The sequence below is a fragment of the Triticum dicoccoides genome, chromosome 3B (genome assembly GCF_002162155.2).
Source record: "Triticum dicoccoides isolate Atlit2015 ecotype Zavitan chromosome 3B, WEW_v2.0, whole genome shotgun sequence".
Classification (NCBI taxonomy): domain Eukaryota; kingdom Viridiplantae; phylum Streptophyta; class Magnoliopsida; order Poales; family Poaceae; genus Triticum; species Triticum dicoccoides.
Window position 1 is genome coordinate 451,175,430 of NC_041385.1, and position 17,559 is coordinate 451,192,988.

General features: G+C 45.4%; 2 protein-coding genes across 2 annotated transcripts; one reads left to right on the plus strand and one right to left on the minus strand.

Annotated features, from left to right (window-relative positions):
* Positions 1–3,852: 3,852 nt before the first annotated feature.
* On the plus strand, positions 3,853–8,895 carry LOC119276471. Its single transcript, XM_037557530.1, has 8 exons — positions 3,853–4,080; positions 4,519–5,201; positions 6,226–6,414; positions 6,503–6,594; positions 7,351–7,410; positions 7,547–7,616; positions 7,901–8,104; positions 8,259–8,895. The coding sequence occupies exons 2-8, from the start codon at positions 4,536–4,538 to the stop codon at positions 8,640–8,642; spliced, it is 1,665 nt and encodes a 554-aa protein (XP_037413427.1). The 5' UTR covers positions 3,853–4,080; positions 4,519–4,535; the 3' UTR covers positions 8,643–8,895.
* Positions 8,896–9,885: 990 nt separating this feature from the next.
* LOC119276472 (probable receptor-like protein kinase At2g42960) lies at positions 9,886–13,626 on the minus strand. The gene is made up of 8 exons (XM_037557531.1): positions 13,310–13,626; positions 12,040–12,808; positions 11,862–11,966; positions 11,434–11,556; positions 11,021–11,191; positions 10,803–10,932; positions 10,504–10,713; positions 9,886–10,396 (listed from the first exon to the last, which is right to left on the minus strand). The coding sequence occupies exons 2-8, from the start codon at positions 12,696–12,698 to the stop codon at positions 10,310–10,312; spliced, it is 1,485 nt and encodes a 494-aa protein (XP_037413428.1). The 5' UTR covers positions 12,699–12,808; positions 13,310–13,626; the 3' UTR covers positions 9,886–10,309.
* Positions 13,627–17,559: the final 3,933 nt, after the last annotated feature.

Sequence of the window (17,559 nt, forward strand, 5' to 3'; positions counted from 1 at the left end):
GAAACGCAGGCCGGGCCAGCCAAGGCAGAGGAAGGCATGAGGGCCGCGCTGGGCCCAGGGCCCAGGATGGAGAGGGGGGGAATCACTAAAGGACAACAGCGTTGGCGGCCCAGCAGGAGCAGACGGCCCAGGTAGGCCCAACTGAAAAGGCACGGAGGGCCCACGAGCCTCACACACAGGGGATGGATCTAGGGTTGGGGAAGGAGAAAAAGCGACCGTCGTCGCCGCCAGCGGCGCCGACACCAACAAGGCCACCGGCGGCGAGGACGGCGAGGAGCAGGAGGAACACGTAGGGCCACCCGCCCGAGAAGAAACGCCACCAAAAACCGCATGACCCGGCGAGGAAAGCGTCCCCCGAGCGCTTCCGTCGCCGGCCATACCTCACCTGGAGCCAACCCAATCCATTCCCCTCAACAGAGGCCACCGGACGACCACGGCCGCCAGGGGCAAACTTCTGAACCCGATCAGACGGCATCGATTCCAACGCCAGTGAAGCGGGCGGAGGAGAAACCAAGGGAAGGGAGGGAGCACCAACCTCCAGATCGGAATCCTCATCCGCCTCGCCCGACGACAAGGCCCAGAACTTGTTCCCAGATCCGGATCCAGAGGCGAGCGAGCACCGAGCAGACCCGAGAGGCGAGGGGGGGCGACGAGGGTGAGAGCCTGTGATGGCAGAGGGAGGGAAGCAGGGAGGACCGGACCAGGACACCGGAGTGGGGATGGGGAAGGGGAGGAGGGAGAGGGGAGAGAGGAGGAAGGAGGAGGAGCCATCCTCAGTCGGATCATTGGACCATGTTCTTTGATCATAAAATTGTTTAAGTTCAGACATAATTATGTAAAACAGATTTCGTCCGTTCAACTAAAATCTTAAAAAAACTAAACTATCATATAGCAAGGTGACCTCGTACGTGTGGCCCGCGGCACCTCCTTCGTCATCCATGTTGCCATCATCGTCGGAGTGTCCCCTCTAGCGGCAGAAGAGCGCATGTGCACGGGAGCCCGACTGCTATCTGGCGCTTGTGGACGAGTCACCCCGCTTTCTCTCGCTCCGTGGGGGAGGGGGGGCTCGGCCAATGCCGACCCTGGCTAGGATGCCCTGGGCTTGCACCTGCCGGCGGCGGCGGAGGTGTCACTGAGCGACCACCCCTCGCCGATCTTCCCGTCAACACGGCATAGCCGACGCGCAAAAGTCTCTGCGATGGTCACCGGTGTAAGCCCAGGCCTCCGTGAGAGACCCATACCGGCGCCGGTCAGATTTTGCAAATGCCCAGCGGCACCTTGTCTGGTCCAACCCCACACTTTGACAGAAGTATCTAAGATGAATAGCAACTCAGCCGTACATTTAAATATGAAATCGTTGGATGTTCAACAACCTTTTTAAATTCATCGATCCCAAATGCAAATGAACAGTGTGTTCATGCCAAAGACCTTGATATTTGGAGTCTTAAAAGCGGCCTTCATCTGAAACTTCCTCTCCTCGAGCTTGAACCTCTCTTGGCACATGCTTTTTAATAGCTATGCCCTTGAGCTACATTGAAAAATGCATTGACATGGTCAACAAGTTGCAACATTAAGCAAACTAATGAAATGACCAACACATAAAGCAACAAGAAGCAAAACTTACAAGCTCACGAGTGACATGTCCCTTGGCCACTTTCTTTTCACTTGTGCAATCACACCGCAATACCTGTTGACGGCCTTTTGAATGGTGTACCATTGATGAAGTAGCGATTACATCGCGATCATGGATCACTTCGATGTTGTAGGGTGTGTAGTTATTTTGCTCGTTGAACCAAACATGCACACTTTGCGAAAATGCTACTTTTCGCTTCATGCCTTGAAACTCCACACTGTCGACCACGCCTCATACAATAATTCATTCTCCTTCACCGAGTACACAACCATTGTGTTTCCTTTAAAGTCAACAACAGCAACGCTAAAAAATCTCGCTATGGTTTGGCCAAACACCTGATGAGCATGACGTGCGCCATGGATGATAGTGGCAGGGGCGGATTGTACCTGGGCTTTGGCAGAAATGGCGACGTAGGCAAAGGGGGGCAGGCGCTGGCTGGAGCGGCAGAGGTCTTGGGTTCGGCAAGGCATGAGCGGCAGTGGTCTCTGAGTGTGTGGATACAAAGCACATATGAGAGATGGAGCAGGGGAAAGGGGCTACAGGTGGGGTATTTTGGTGTCGTGGTGTCCAAGTCTGATGTGACGGATGTCCAAATTCCATCGAACTTTTCCAGGTTTGGTGTCGGTTCTTGCCAGGTTTCATATTGGTTTGCGGGATTTTAGATGTCCGAACTCCCCCAAACCTTCCTAGATCAAACCCTTTTGATGACGGTCGATGGATGGCAAAAGAAAAAGAATGCTCCAACCGTTAGACCCAGACATTTGCATATAATTTGATTCCCCAAAGAGATTTCCGCTCCCGATATTTACGGGCGTTTTGGTGATCTGAGTTGAGTTGGAGAGATGCCCTGACACAAGTTAATCTACTAGTGACATGCCCCCTCCAAAAGAGGGCAGTCATACGCGCCGGCGCACCGGCCCAAGTTTGGGCTGGTCCGCCTGCAGCCGTGCGATCTAGCAGGCAGGAGCCGTCTGATCCCCCTCCCCCACGTCATATCATCTTCTTCCTCCCTCCCCACGCTTCAGATCCATTCGACGCGATGTGTCCCTGCCCCAGCCACCGCATGCGTGTGCTCCGGCGAGAATAGGAAGCATCCACGTCCTCTCCCTCGCCGTCGCAGCACCCCGGCCTGTCCTCTCCCCTCCGTCGCCGCTCGTCGCTGTCGCCGCTCGTGCGCCCACACTCGTCCCCGGTTGAAGCTTTTTTAGCCTCTGGTTGAAGCTTTTCCTACGCCGATTGAAGCAATTTTCCATGCGTGAAGCTTTTTCATGGGGTTGAAGCTTTTTCCACTATGCCTGTTGAAGCTTTTTCCGCCGGCGGTTGTAACTTCTCCTAGGTGAGTTGAAGCTTTTTTCCATGTCAGGTTGAAGCATTGGCGCCTGTCATCTGCCACGCATGTAGCAAAAAGGTCGCCGGTTGTAGCAAAACCAGGATGTGGTTGTAGCAAAAAAGGATGTGGTTGTAACATTCCCCGTGGTCACCATGGTCACCACTGAGGGAGGAAAAGCTAGTTCCAGCAAACCGTGACAACGGTTCCAGCAAATCACCAAGCTGGTTGTAGCATTTCATCGATTTTGTGATGGGGGTGCTTCTAGCAACCGCGGTCTCTGGTTCCAGCAAAATACGACGCCGGTTGTAGCAAATCGTGATGATGGTTGCAACATTGTCGTGGTGTCCCCACAGCGCTCCACCGCTGCACCATTAATCAGGCTCACCGTCCCTCGTTCAGCTCCACTGACGCGCCGCTCATCGCGCCACCATAACACGGCCGTGCACGAAGCTCTCAATGGTTGCAGCTTGGCCATATGTTTGCATCTCGTGCGGGGAGCATCTCGCCGGCGCGGACTCCGGCTCTTACTCCGGCCACGTGTGGTAGAAGCTCGCCGGCGCGCACTCTGGCTCGTCCTCCGCCCACGTGCGGTAGCAGCTTGCCGGCGACCAGGGGTTGGTCGGATGGGTAGCAGCGGGGAAAGAGAAAGTCAACGTAGAAAGAAGCAAAGGGATAAGATGGGTACGCAACTTCTGGCCACGTGATGCAGCCGATTGAACGTCCCGTGCGCGTCCGGCCGAAAGTTCGGCCGGCGCACCGGGTGTAAACATTTACCAAAAGAAAAACAGCAGTAATAGTGCTACTACTAGTACTGTACGTGTCAAAGGTCCTGATCCTGGTAGAAAAGGAGTGGTCGCGGCAAAGCAAATCAAGCATTTGCATCTCCCTTTTCTCGAAGCACCCGCTCCGCTCCACTCCACTCGGCCGCTCCTCCCTTCTTCCGCGATTCCCTCGCCCCCGCTTCGGTTCCCCCCTCCCCCCCTCTCGCTTTCGAAATTATTTCCGTTCCTCCTCCCTTCCGCGGAACCACCAGGGCGGGCTTGCGCGCGGGGGCGAAAGAAGCGCGCAAGCTTAGCACATGCGGACACCGTCGGGGCCCCGCCGCCAAGCTTGAAAGGTAAGGTTCCACCCCGGCGCGGCGTCGTGTCGGCGCTGCTGCCGGCGCCGCGATCTGGTTCCGGCGTGCGTATTTTGCAGGCCCCTAATCTGCTCGAATATATTTTTGCTTCACCTAAACCCATCGCATGCCCCCCTGCTTGCGAACGAGCCCGTCCCATGAACTCATGCTTACTGATTGCGCTGTGCTGGATGTGTCGAGCGTGCAAATTATGGAACCCTACAATGTTTGCTGTGTGTTTGATTTGATCCGATCCTCGTATGTGGTGTATACGGAGTACAATGCGAGGGAGATAGACTTTTGCGTAGAGGACGAGTCGTACGTGGTTATGGTTTAATCCTATTCTATCTCTAACTTAAACACAATTATACTTGTAACATCCGAGAAATCAGTATCGGCATCTCTCACGTATCCCCTGCTGAACCCATCTGCACGCAGGTAGAATTGGAAGTGGCATGGCTGGCGTGGAGGGGCAGCCGCCGCCTCAGATCAGCAGCATGTCCAACTCCAAGCTGCAGGACGGTGGCACCAAGCCGAATCTGGTCAAGGAGCACGTTCCGGGGAGCGAGCTCTGGACCGATGGCCTTATCTGCGCTTTTGAGCTCGTCAAGGGTCACAGGAAGCTGGTTCATCACAAATCGTTGCCAAAGATTGATCTCGCGCACATGAAGAACCAGGCAGCTAGGAATGGGCATCGCGTTGTGAGCCCGGCACCGAATGAGGGAGGTGTGGTGGAAATCCCCAGCCAGGCGGAGCTTGGTATCGATCCTTTTGCGGTCAAAGACAGGCCATCACATGCTGGAGATGTTCATGATCACAAGTGGGTGCCCATTGGATGGTCAAGGATTGCTGAGCTGAGCCAGAGGGTTCAATCAGATGCTAGCTGGGAGAATGAACATGTGCCGATCAGCGACAGCGAGGATGATTACACTGTAGCCGATGTTGCGGCTCCGTACTGGCTGCGTCCTGGGGGACCTACATGGTGGTTCCATGTCACCGCAGGCCATCCTTCCGTTGATGCATGGTTGGGTAGTGCTCACTGGATGCATCCAGCTATCAGAACTGCACTGAGAGATGAAAGCCGTCTGATAAGCGACCGGATGAAGTACCTTCTCTATGAGGTTATCTTTCTCATTCTTATTTGTGTATGCACATTTTCTGCCTGCAATTTTATATCGATATAGCTATTCTTTGATGTTTCTAGACTAGTGAATTCAGGTTCAACATTTTTGAACTAACCATGTTAAGTTACTGTTTATTATGCAAACTCTCCAAAATGCACTAATGATCAACTATCAATTCTCAAGAGAGCATCCAACACGTCTTCACAATCTTTTGATCGCCTGTGATTTCCATGTGAAAATTATCTGATTGCTTCAGAGTTCAGATCCTGTTTGCATAATATTATCATGATAGCTACCTTTTCTCCTTGAATGTTGTGGTGACATATCAATCACGCGCTGGCCTAATTGGGTGGTTCAGACCAGCTAGAACATAAATAATAATTCATCCTAGATTTTATCATAGTTCAAGAGCTTTCACTGGTGCTACTGCTACAGCTGAGGAGAAAAGTAAAGAACACTTGGAATACATCAGACGCCATTACAATCAAGACTACATCGACTCCTATCTACTATGCCCTACACCAATCTGCAAATTGCGTGTGGTCTATGTTTAACAAGTTGCTCTTGTTATAAAAAGACATGCAATAGTAGCTCGAAGTCAAGCAACTTTAGTGTTTGTTTTCATGGGTTCACATTTTTGGTAGGTGTCTACTCATGACCAATTATAGCAAGTGTTCTATGTTTGAAAAATATTGCTAAAACATTTTCCATTATGAATTGTACGCATCTCTTCTGATAACTGTGCATGAACAATATGGGGAAGTAGGCAAATATAAATGTTGTCGAACTGTTCTACCTTTTTCTCTTTGCAAATTATAATGGCTGATTCAGATAGTAGTTTGTCCAACTATATTGGGAAATGCTGTTTTCAGTATGTTTTATCTACCTCGTCACATGTTACAAGTAAGATAATTACTCTGATGATGATGATGTGTTCATTACTTCTATGTCTTGCACATGCTGTGTTGATATGATCTGGTTATCATATTTATCATAGAAGTCGTCTCTGTTTGCTATTCAGGTTCCAGTTAGAGTTGCAGGAGGACTGTTATTTGAGCTTCTTGGTCAATCAGTTGGGGATCCAAATCATGAAGAGGAAGACATACCAATTGTACTTAGATCGTGGCAGGCACAGAACTTTCTTTTAACTGCAATGCATGTGAAAGGTCCTTCAACCAACGTAAATGTTTTAGGAGTGACTGAAGTGCAGGTATCAACTAAAGTTTTGTTTACCGCTAAAAAATTGAAGTTCGGTGCTTTAAATGTACATCTTAAGATGCTTATGGGAATCTGTCCAGGAGTTGCTTATTTCTGGTGGAAGTCAAACACCCAGATCAGCTCATGAAGTAATAGCACATTTGGTCAGTCGTCTTTCGCGATGGGATGACAGGTACTTTTGATATTTTATCATCACTTCCATTTTTCTAACTGTGTCGGTTGTGGGATTCATCCTCATCAATAAGGTCAACATCTTAGGATGCAGAGACCAGGGTTAATAGATACTTCCATTTTCTAAAAATAATCTTCCGTTGAATTTGCGATAAAATAGCTTTTGAGATGAGACTCCAATAGGTTGTTTTTCTCATAGAAGATGTATTTACTTGTAAGTTTGATATGTACCGACCTACTCTCCGTTCCAAATGCGTGCCATTCTAGGATTTTGTACTTCAACCAAGAACAAGTGTTGAGAAGACCAAATTCCCCTCATTCAGACATTCAGTAATGTAATGAACTTCTGGTTAACATGGTCACTCTGCTTTCAATGCCACACGGTGCAACATGTCCTTTGGATTGAATAGAGAAGATGTACGACTAGTTAATCGTTCTTGGAACTGCATAGTGCACAGTAGTTAATGTCCTTTAGAAATAGTAATGCTTGTGAGACTAATATTTTGCATACCATAGAATTGTGAAGAGAAGACTTATACAAGAAGGGGAAAAAAATTTAGGGAGTGATTTTCCGTACAGTGGCATGTATTTAGGAACTACATTTGAAATCTAGAATATCATTTATTCAGGAGCAGAAAGGGTAATCTTCTTATTCATCTTGGGTCTTCTGCAACTGTCATTATTATATATAATACCGCTGTTTACCCAAAATAATGGTACTCTAGAGGTGTATAACATGTGTTTATGCTGTTCTCAGATTATTCCGTAAATATGTCTTTGGGGAAGCAGATGAAATTGAATTGAAGTTTGTGAATAGGTAAGAAGGCCGAATGAACATGTTTGAACTCCCAGAACATTTATCTGAATTGATGCCAGTGCCCTTATATGGAATGGTTTTATTACATTTTAAATTAACAATCGAATGATTACATATTAAAAAATTCAATTTACAGGAGAAATAGTGAAGATCTGAACCTAGTCAGCATCATATTAAATCAAGAAATCAGGAGGTTAGCAACACAGGTAATTATCTTTCTAGTTTCCCTTTTTCTATCATGAAAATACTCTTTGAATATTTGCTCATCAATGTAGTAGAGTGGTCATCGTGCCTGTACCATTTATAATACAACAGTTGGATCAGATAAATCCAAAATACGATCAGGTTCTGGTTGGATACTGCAAGGAAACTTTAACATATGGTTAGCATATTTAACATGATGAAGCTTTCACACACAGCGTTCATGCATGCTATTCTCCACTTGCTGGTATTATGACTGGAATGTGTAAGAACATACCATCTGCTACAGGTGATCAGGGTTAAATGGTCACTGCATGCAAGGGAAGAGATCATACTTGAGCTTCTCCGTCATTTAAGGGGAAATGCCACAAGAATCATTTTAGAGAGAGAGAGGAAGTCTGCAAGGGAGATGTTGGAGGAGCAGGAAGCTGTCCGTGGCCGCTTGTTCACCATCCAGGATGTTATGCAGAGCACTGTTCGTGCATGGTTACAGGTACGCAAGTTCTGCGGCATGGCATTTTCAACAAAGTAGAGTTTTAGCTATTCCTGTGCTCTTCAGGTAGATTTCATTAGCTTAGCCGTTCCTTTGTTCTTGAGGTGGTTTTAAATTTGAAACTGATATAGTCCCAAAAATTAACTTTCTACAGGACAGAAGCCTTCGTATCACCCACAACCTGGCTATTTTCGGCGGTGGCGGCATAGTTCTATCCATAATCACCGGCCTCTTTGGAATCAACGTGGATGGCATACCGGGAGCTCAGAACACTCCGTACGCTTTTGGGCTGTTTGCGGGGCTTCTCTTCTTCCTCGGGATCGTCCTTGTTGGCGTTGGGTTGATGTATCTTGGGCTGACAAATCCAGTAACCAGTGAGAAGGTGAAGGTGCGGAAGCTGGAGCTCCAGCAGCTTGTTTCGATGTTCCAGCATGAGGCGGAGCAGCATGGGAAGGTGAGGGAAGGCCTGAGCCGGCACGGCTTGTCGCCGAGTTCCGCTGCGGCTTCGGGCGATGAAGGCTACATCTTGATTTCCTGATCTTGCTAATGCATGCCTCAAACTCTGTAGTGTAAGCTTAGGCCACGTTCGGGACCTGGTGTTTTGTCCCCGTGGGAAGTAAACTGATTCCAGTCCGATTCGTTCATGTGTCCTCAACAGGCGTACAGAAAAGAAAATCATATAGTACCTAACACGGTGTCTATCTTGTGTGTGATGATTGTCACTGAGGAGTTGGTATAAACAATATATAGAGATGATCAATACGATCCGAGTAACAGATTTGTTCTTTATTTGTGTGTGTGACTGGCGTTGCTAATGCCTAATGGTAACTTATTGTGGATGGGCCGTAACCTCCACTCTGGAAATAGCTTGGGACGGTTGGTTGCCTCCTGTCTGAATTAAGTTTGTTATATATCCAGCGAGCCTCCAGCTGGAGCGACCATTGTCAAAGCTCCAACGGCAGGTTGGAGCTTGCACGCTCTGTCGGGGACACAGCAGCTAAGGATGGTGGCTGCCGCCTAGGCCAGCTCTACCTTTCTGTTTGTTTCAACCTCCTTTTCGAAAAAAAAAACTTTCTGTTTGTTTGTACCATAAAATACTAGCAACCACTTTCCCTCAAAAAATAAATAAACACTAGCACCTTTGTTCCTAAATATAAGTCTTTTTAGATATTTCAATACGAACTATGGATGTATATGTAGACATGTTTTAGAGTGTAAAGTATGTAGTCTATATTTGAAATCTCTAAAAGGACTTATATTTATTAACAAGGGGGTACTTATCGACATAAGATTTGTGCACCTAAAAGGAGAGCCTTGCTGAATGGTGCGTACATTTGTGAATTCCAAGGAGTACAAGTTGGACAAGTGCAGCAACAACTGCACCAATGACCAACGAATGGTCCATTAGAAAAAGGAGGGGAGAAGCTGGCCAAGCTTGCAAAACAAGCAGACACTGATCATTGGCAGCCTGCAATCATGCGCACAAGCCAAAAATTATAGCCACCAAACGGATGTCTTTCAGTTTTCGCAATCAAAGGTGGCAAGTTTCAACATGTGAAGGACGCAAATGATTGGCCACGGCCACTGACACCAGCTCATTCCCCACAACGGAGTAAGTGTACTGCAGGTGCTCCTGGGTTCTCCCGTGGAAGACCACCCTGCACGCGCAATCGCGTGGACACCTTTGGCCACAGGTAAACAAGGCTTCTCACAAGGTACACCAACAGATTTATGATTTCATTTCATGGTAGAACTTTAGACCCATACAAGGATTCCATACATCGGCAAACGCAATCCGGTATCTATATATATAGTCATGCATTTCAATCAAATCAGTTCCTCCTGGTAGCTCACTGACAATAACTCAAGACGAAGAGAGTGCTTGCTTCTATGCTCCCCTAGAAGAAGACTAGACAAAACACTAAAGCAAACGAGTTATAAGACTCATCCACAGAAAACAGACAGTGAGGCAACTCTTTCAGGGGAGCATAGAAGCAACAATCCTCGGAAATCACAAAAAAAAAAAAAACGGAAATGAGCAGCTTGCACCTAACTGAATCCAACAACCTCCGGTATCTGCAAGCAAATTGCAAACCTGTTTCACTCACTCTACTCAAGTATTGAACATGTTTGATCAAATCAGCTGTCACTATCAAATAACTTAAGGTTTCCTATTTGTTTGGGGGTTTGTTCACAACTGGAGCTTCAGGCATCAGCACTGTTTGATAGCTCCTCTACTGACTGCTGCGACTCTAGATCGATGCTTCCCATCTGGCTGTGCTTCTTCTCATCCTGTCATTATTTAACAAAAGAAGCATACAGTTAGTTATGTGGCAAGAGTAAAAGCTCTGAAATTCGGTGGTAAAGACACAGAGAACACGGATAAGAAACCAACATACTTCTTGGTATGCTTTCTGAACCGCTTCAAGCATTTGGACAACATGGCTCATCTTCGGCCTCTTGTCGGCGTCGGGATCGACACACTTGAGGCCAACCAAAATTGCCCGCTTAAGGGCACGCTTAGGTGGTTTAACCTCAAGGCCTGGGTCCACAACCTCCTCTGCCCTCTTTGTGCTAACCATCATTTTAAGCCACTCTACAAGATTTGACTGAAGCAACAGCAAAAAAGAGGTGTAAGGACCTCTAACAGAAAGGAATTAGATCAAATTGCTTGAAATGGGATAAGCTATAGCCGTACCTCATCTGCAGGCTTACTGTAGTCAACTGGATCCCTAGCTGTAATGCATTCCAACAACACAACTCCAAAACTGTAAATATCACTCTTTTCATTCAGCATCCCACTATTCGCGTACTCAGGCGCAACATACCTATCATCAGATCAAGAGGAAGATTAGGAGATGTGTTTCCAAAAGCACAGAAAAACTTAGCGGGGAAGGAGTAGAAAGAGAGCTATACCCATATGTTCCCATCACTCTTGTATTGATATGGCTTGCGTCGGAATCCAGAAGTTTCGCTAACCCAAAATCAGAAACCTTGCTGTTGAATTCGGTATCAATTAAGATATTACTTGACTTGATATCTCGGTGGACGACTTTGGGGTCTATTGCTTCGTGAAGGTATGCAAGCCTGAAAATCATGATCGAACGTGCATTAGCATGTAAGTACTCCCTCCGTCCGGAAAAATTTGTCCCTCAAACTGATGTATCTAGCACCAAGTTAGTGCTAGATACATCCATTTAAGGAACAAGCCTTGGACAAGTTTTTCCAGACGGAGGGAGTACTAGTCAACAGTCTCACGTGAAATTTATCTGTTCATTTAACATGATATCAGGAGATGGTCGTAAAAGAAGTCCACATGCCAAACTTACGCTTTTGCTGTCCCAAGCAGAATCTTCATACGGCTTTCCCAACTAAGGATACCATGTTGACTCATGGCCCCATGGAGCCATTGTTCTAGGTTGCCATTGTTTACATACTCATACACAAGCATTCTGCAGGTGAGAAGAACCATGCTTTAGTTCGGAGTCGTTTATCTGGTAAGGAATAATAATCTTGAAACCAGATGACAGGAAAAACACAAACTAGCTAGCATTATCGCAAAACGAAGGAACACAAACAATGTCCTTCTCATGGTATTAATTATCCATTTTCAATCACGATTCTTCAGAACAGGAAGTCTGGCGGAGATATGATGATGAACTTGCACAAGGTGGATGCATTATGCACACAAGCTAATTCTAGTAGCTTCTATAATATTTCAAGATGAAAAGTAAAATAAAGGGAAGAAATGTGTCACCTGTGTATCCCTTCAACGCAGTACCCCAAAAGGCGCACCAGATTCTTGTGCCGAACATGACCTATGGCTTCAACTTCAACTCTAAATTCCTTCTCTGCCTGCCCTCTGGAAACCCAATTAACAAACATTAGTTCCAAGTTAATATCACAGTGAATTCAACAAGATAACATACACTTACACATTGTTTAGGATCTTCTTCACAGCCACCTCAGTCCCATTCATAAGCCGGCCTTTGTAGACAACTCCATAGCCACCCTCCCCAAGGATATTACTCTTGGCAAACCGATTTGTCGCAAACTCCAGGTCCCTCAAGGTAAACCAGTGGCCCCAGCCCAAATGTGACAGCTCAGGCAGGCCAACCAGCGGTGAAGTAGATGTAAATCCATATGGTGAACTCCCTGCCCTCTTTGGACCTGAGCTGTTGTAGTCCTCAGAGTATGAGCTTCCAGCCTTCTCTATGTTGTACACTGAGCTGCATTGGCTGAAGGCGTCCACGTCGAGAGATCTAGTCTCTGCCAAAGGTGGTACACTCTTCATCTGTGTGTATTTGTCATGCACTGGCATGAAGGCCACTTCGCTGCTGTCATTCACACTCTGTGAGTCAACTCCTTTGTCAATGTTGATTTCCTTGGACACAATAGGGATTTCTGTTTGCGATGTAGTGTCGAATCCGTTCACCGCCTTGTTCTTCCTTCGGATGGAAAGCCACAGTACTATGATGAACAGGATTGCCATCAGGATCCCAATGCCAATGGCAATCAGAACCCATACTCTCAGGCTAAACACAGGTGTTGTCCGCGACAATGCCGCGGTGATGGAATTGTCGGATGACGACATGTTATCTTCGGTTGGTCTGACGAACAATCGTATGGGATGTTTGCGAAATTCAGAGTCCTGTGCCGTTTGCCGAAGGAGTTTATTTTACAAACTTATCCTGACTGATTTATCTGTACCAAGAAAAAGGTGCATTAGCCAGCAGGGGAATCCAAGGTAGCACATGCACAAAACTACAAAAGTAAAGGGGTAAATTTGTCTCTGCAAGAAAAAGGTGCCGCACATGATAGCACAATTCTTCCCTCCTGGAGAAAGAAATTATCACTTGCATATTGATGGAGAAAAAAGCTCGGAGCAAGCAAACAAATCAAACAGCAGCATGGTCATTGCAGGACGGGAGAACTCGTGATGAACTCTGGCTGGGGTCTGGACCGTGAATCCAACAACCGCAAATAAAAAGGTCAAAAATACATCAGCCGCTACACGCAGGGCGCTTGAAACAATCCAGACAACAATGTACTAGAATGGATTTCAGTTCCGGTCCAACACACCATGAATCGCAAGAACCAACACGATTCAGATGAACAAGTCAAATCTTTAGAGAGAGAGAGGGAGATGCGGATGGGTCCGAGGAAGATCAACGGGTCGGGGAGAAGGAAGAATCAAGAAAGTACCTTGACAGGACGCCCAATCCAGCCCCATTGGACAGGGATTCCGTCAACAGGTCCAGCTCCGCCCCCTCGGAAGTCAGAACCAGAAAAGCCCGGTGCTTGCTGGGCGCTGCTCCCGCTTGTGTGGAGTGGCGGAGAAATGCGGAGACGGGGGAAGGGCAAGTGACCTTTGCTTCTCGGCGAGAGAGAGGGAGCCGGAAAGACGAACACAGCACACACATGCACACATTAAGAGAGAGAGAGAGAGAGAGTAAAGGGGAAGCAAAGGGGAGGGGAGGGGGGAGGAGGAGGAGAAGGGGTTGCAGTGTTTGGAGTTAAAGGTGAGGAAAAAAGATGGAACCCATTAAAATGGAGGGGGGTGGTTATTAAGGAAAATAAGAATGGGGGAAGGAGGGAATTAATGGTGGGTTTGGTTGAGGACTGCATGTGGCCGGTGAGGTAAGAAGAGAAGATTACACAAGGGAAGTCAAACGTCCAGGGGCTCCCTCCGCTGGCTCCTCTCATGGAAACGCCAATCCTATTGGCAAAATCATACCTTGTTGGGATTAATTGACTACTTCCCTAGACCCTGGTTAGGATGCCAATTTTTAAAACTCCACCTTAATTACGCCCGTGTTATTTTAAACTACCGAGGGTTGCATGAATCTTAAGGCGGCGTGGTTTAGAGAAGAGATTGTTGCGGGCGGCGCCTTTGCCCGGTCTATAGTTCTTAGTGCGTCACTTGGTCAAAAAAGATTTTTGTTTGAATCCGATCGGTTGCTTTGAGATATTGTGATAAAGGTCACGACGTATGGTGATACTTGGGTCTGTGGTTGATGAAACACCTGGATTCTCTAGTTTTCGTGTACATCGCTACCATGACGCATGGTTTTAATTGTCCTTCTATTGGATGAGTCAATAGAATTTGACCATCTGTCGTTTATGGACGTAGGGAACATTCATCAAGTTGACGAATAATGTTGGATAGTGAAATATTTGCATTCATCAGCGGTCATATGTGTTATTGTGGCATACAAGTCTATCTAGTTCTTTCGATTGGTCAGACATCTACGAGTTTGAATACTACAAAGCATCAACGTAACAGATAGATTTCATCGGAACGCGTTTTATTTTATAGATAGATACATTTAGAGGAGGGGTTTTTATGAGCGGCGCCTTTGCCTGGTGTGCATCACTTGATGAGAAAAGATGTTGCATGACCTGTTGTGACATAGGTCCATAACGCATGGCAACATATTGGCAAAATCACCCTTTGTTGCCAATTTTTAAAACTCCACTTTATTTACGACCTCTATTATTTCAAACTACCAAGAATCTCCTAAAAGTTTAGGGGAGAAATTGTTGCAGGCGACGCCTTTGCTTGTTTTATAGTTCTTAGAGCGTCATTTGGTCAAAAAAGATTTTTTGTTTGAACCCGACCGATTGCCATGAGATATTGTGATAAAGGTCCATGACGTATGGTAATACTTGGATCTGTTATTGATGAAGCACTTGGATGTCTCTGGTTTCCATGCATATCGCTACCGTGACGTATGGTTTTAGTTGTCTTTCTATTAGATGAGTCAGTAGGATTTGACCATCTATCGTTTATGGATGTAGGGAACATCCATCAAGTTGACGAATAATGTTGGATAGTAAACATTTGCATTTTAGCATCGGTCATATGTGTTATTGTGGCATACGAGTTTATCTAATTCTTTTGATTCCTCAGATATTTATATCTAAACACTACAAAGCATCAACATAACAGGTAGATTTCATCGGATCACTTTTTATTATATAGATAGATACATTTAGAGGAGGAATTTTTGTGAGTGGCGCCTTTGCCTAGTGTGCATCACTTAATGAGAAAATATATTGCCATGAGCTATTGTGACATAGGTCCATAACGCATGGCAATATATTGGCAAAATCAGACTTTGGGATTAATTGACTACTTTCTTAGACCTTGGCTAGGATACCAATTTTTATAACTCCACTTTAATTATGGCCCCTATTATTTCAAACCACCAAATCACACGAATCCTAAAGCGGCATGCTTTAGGTGAGAAATTGTTGGGATTGATGCCTTTGCTTGGTTTACAGTTTTTAGTGTGTGACTCGGTCAAAAAATATTTTTGATTGAACCTGATCGGTTGCTATGAGATATTGCGATGAAGGTCCATGATGTGTGGTGATACTCAGATATGTGGTTGATGAAACATTTGTATTTCTCTAGTTTTCATGTATATCACTACCATGAAGATGGTTTTAATTATCCTTCTATTGGATGAGTCAATAGGATTTGACAATCTACCTTTTATGGACATAAGGAACACCCATTAAGTTGACGAATAATGTTGGAGAGTGAAACATTTGCACTCATCATCAGTCATATGTGTTATTGTGGCATACGAGTTTATCTAGTTCTTTCGGTCGGTCAGGCATCTACATTTGAACACTAGAAGTCATCAACATAACATATAGATTTCATCAAATCGCTTTTTATTTTATAGATAGATACATTTAGAGGAGTGATTCTTGTGAGCTACACCTTTTGCTGGTGTGCATCACTTAATGAGAAATTATGTTGCCATGAGTTGTTGTGACGTAGGTCCATAACACATGGCAATATATTGGCAAAATCACGCTTTGGGGATTGATTGACTACTTTCTTAGACCTTGGTTAGGGTACTAATTTTAAAAGTCCACTTTAATCATGGCTTGTATTATTTCAAACTACCGAGAGTTGCACGAATCCTAAAGAGGCATGGTTTAGGGGAGAAATTGTTATGGGCGGCGCCTTTGCTTGGTTTATAATTCTTAGTGCGTGACTCGGTCAAAAACATTTCTAGTTGAATCCGATCGGTTGCCATGAGATATTGTGGTAAACTTCCATGATGCATGGTGATACTTGGATCTCTGGTCGATGAAACACTTGGATTTCTCCGGTTTTCATGTATATCACTACCATGACATATTGTTTTAATTGTCCTTCTATTAGACGAGTCAATAGGATTTGACCATCTACCGTTTATGGATGTAGGGAACATCCATCAAGTTGACGAATAATGTTGGATATTAAAACATTTGCATTCATCATCGGTCATATGTGTTATTGTGGCATATGAGTTTATCTAGTTCTTTCGACCGGTCAGACATCTACAGATGAGCACTACAAGGCATCAATGTAACAAACAGATTTCAACAGATCGTCATTTATTGTATAGATAGCTACATTCCTGGTGTGCATCACTTAATGAGAAAAGTGTTGGGAAACATAGTAGAAAACAAAATTTTCATCCTACGATCATGATCCCAGAAAAACTATGAAGATGCATTAAGAGGTTTAAATCGGATTGTTACCAACAACGAGTTGGAGCGGAAGAACAATTGGTGTATATCGTTGATGAAGTCTCTCGAACTGTTCACAAACAATCCTTCGAACCGAAGACCGAAAGCACGACCTCTCCACGGATTGCACGGTTACGAGCTTCACGATCCGATGGTGATTCGCTGTCGAGAGCTAGACGTCGTCGAAGAACTAGAGGAGGGAGAAGAGAACCTCACAGGGGTTCTCTATTATGAGGTTTAGAGAAAACTAGAACTAGCTCTAATCTAGATCAAGTCTAAATTATAACTAGATCAACTAAAGAGAACTAGAGGAGAAACTTGTGTCTCAAAGGGGTCAAAACCTCTAGTATATATATGTGTAGCGGAGAGGGGAAGGGTGGCCGACTTGGGGAAGGGTTCCCCTCCCCTTGCGTTGGCCCTAGGGGGAGGTGGAGCTCCAATTCGGCCTTAGGGTCCATTAATTCTCCTCTAATAGGCCTTTATGTATTTTCTTTAGCCCGTTGATTTTAAATAAATCCTCGGGACCTCACAAATCACAATAATATTGCAGACATTTATAATTTATATTTAAGTCCGCGAAAACAATTTCCACCTATATATTAATTCCCAATATTACTCGGTACTACCCGAAACACTTTCGATGATCCCGAAACGCTTCTGGTTTCTCTCAAAACTATTTATTTTATTCTCAAAACTATTCAGACATTTTTTTTTCATATTACTAACTCCTATAGAACTCAATATATCATAATCCCTTAAGCATGTGACCCTGCAAGTTCAGTAAAATATAAACATGAACGAAAACACCTTTCGTTCAATGATCAATAGCAGAATCGTGGACATCCATAATGATCCTTATACTTACACGAATGATATCCAAGTGAACCGTTGGTTATCATATGTCATTCCCTTTGCTTCGC

What these genes read in the sequence shown, in the direction of transcription:
- LOC119276471 (XM_037557530.1), top strand. Translation starts at nt 4,536, where the DNA reads ATGGCTGGCGTGGAGGGGCAGCCGCCGCCTCAGATCAGCAGCATGTCC. An exon ending in CTTTCGCGATGGGATGACAG is followed by an intron (nt 6,595 to 7,350) that starts GTACTTTTGATA and finishes TGCTGTTCTCAG; the next exon opens with ATTATTCCGTAAATATGTCT. An exon ending in CTGTTCGTGCATGGTTACAG is followed by an intron (nt 8,105 to 8,258) that starts GTACGCAAGTTC and finishes AACTTTCTACAG; the next exon opens with GACAGAAGCCTTCGTATCAC.
- LOC119276472 (XM_037557531.1), bottom strand. Translation starts at nt 12,698, where the DNA reads ATGTCGTCATCCGACAATTCCATCACCGCGGCATTGTCGCGGACAACA. An exon ending in AGAGTGATGGGAACATATGG is followed by an intron (nt 10,933 to 11,020) that starts GTATAGCTCTCT and finishes ATCTGATGATAG; the next exon opens with GTATGTTGCGCCTGAGTACG. An exon ending in TTCAGAAAGCATACCAAGAA is followed by an intron (nt 10,397 to 10,503) that starts GTATGTTGGTTT and finishes AAATAATGACAG; the next exon opens with GATGAGAAGAAGCACAGCCA.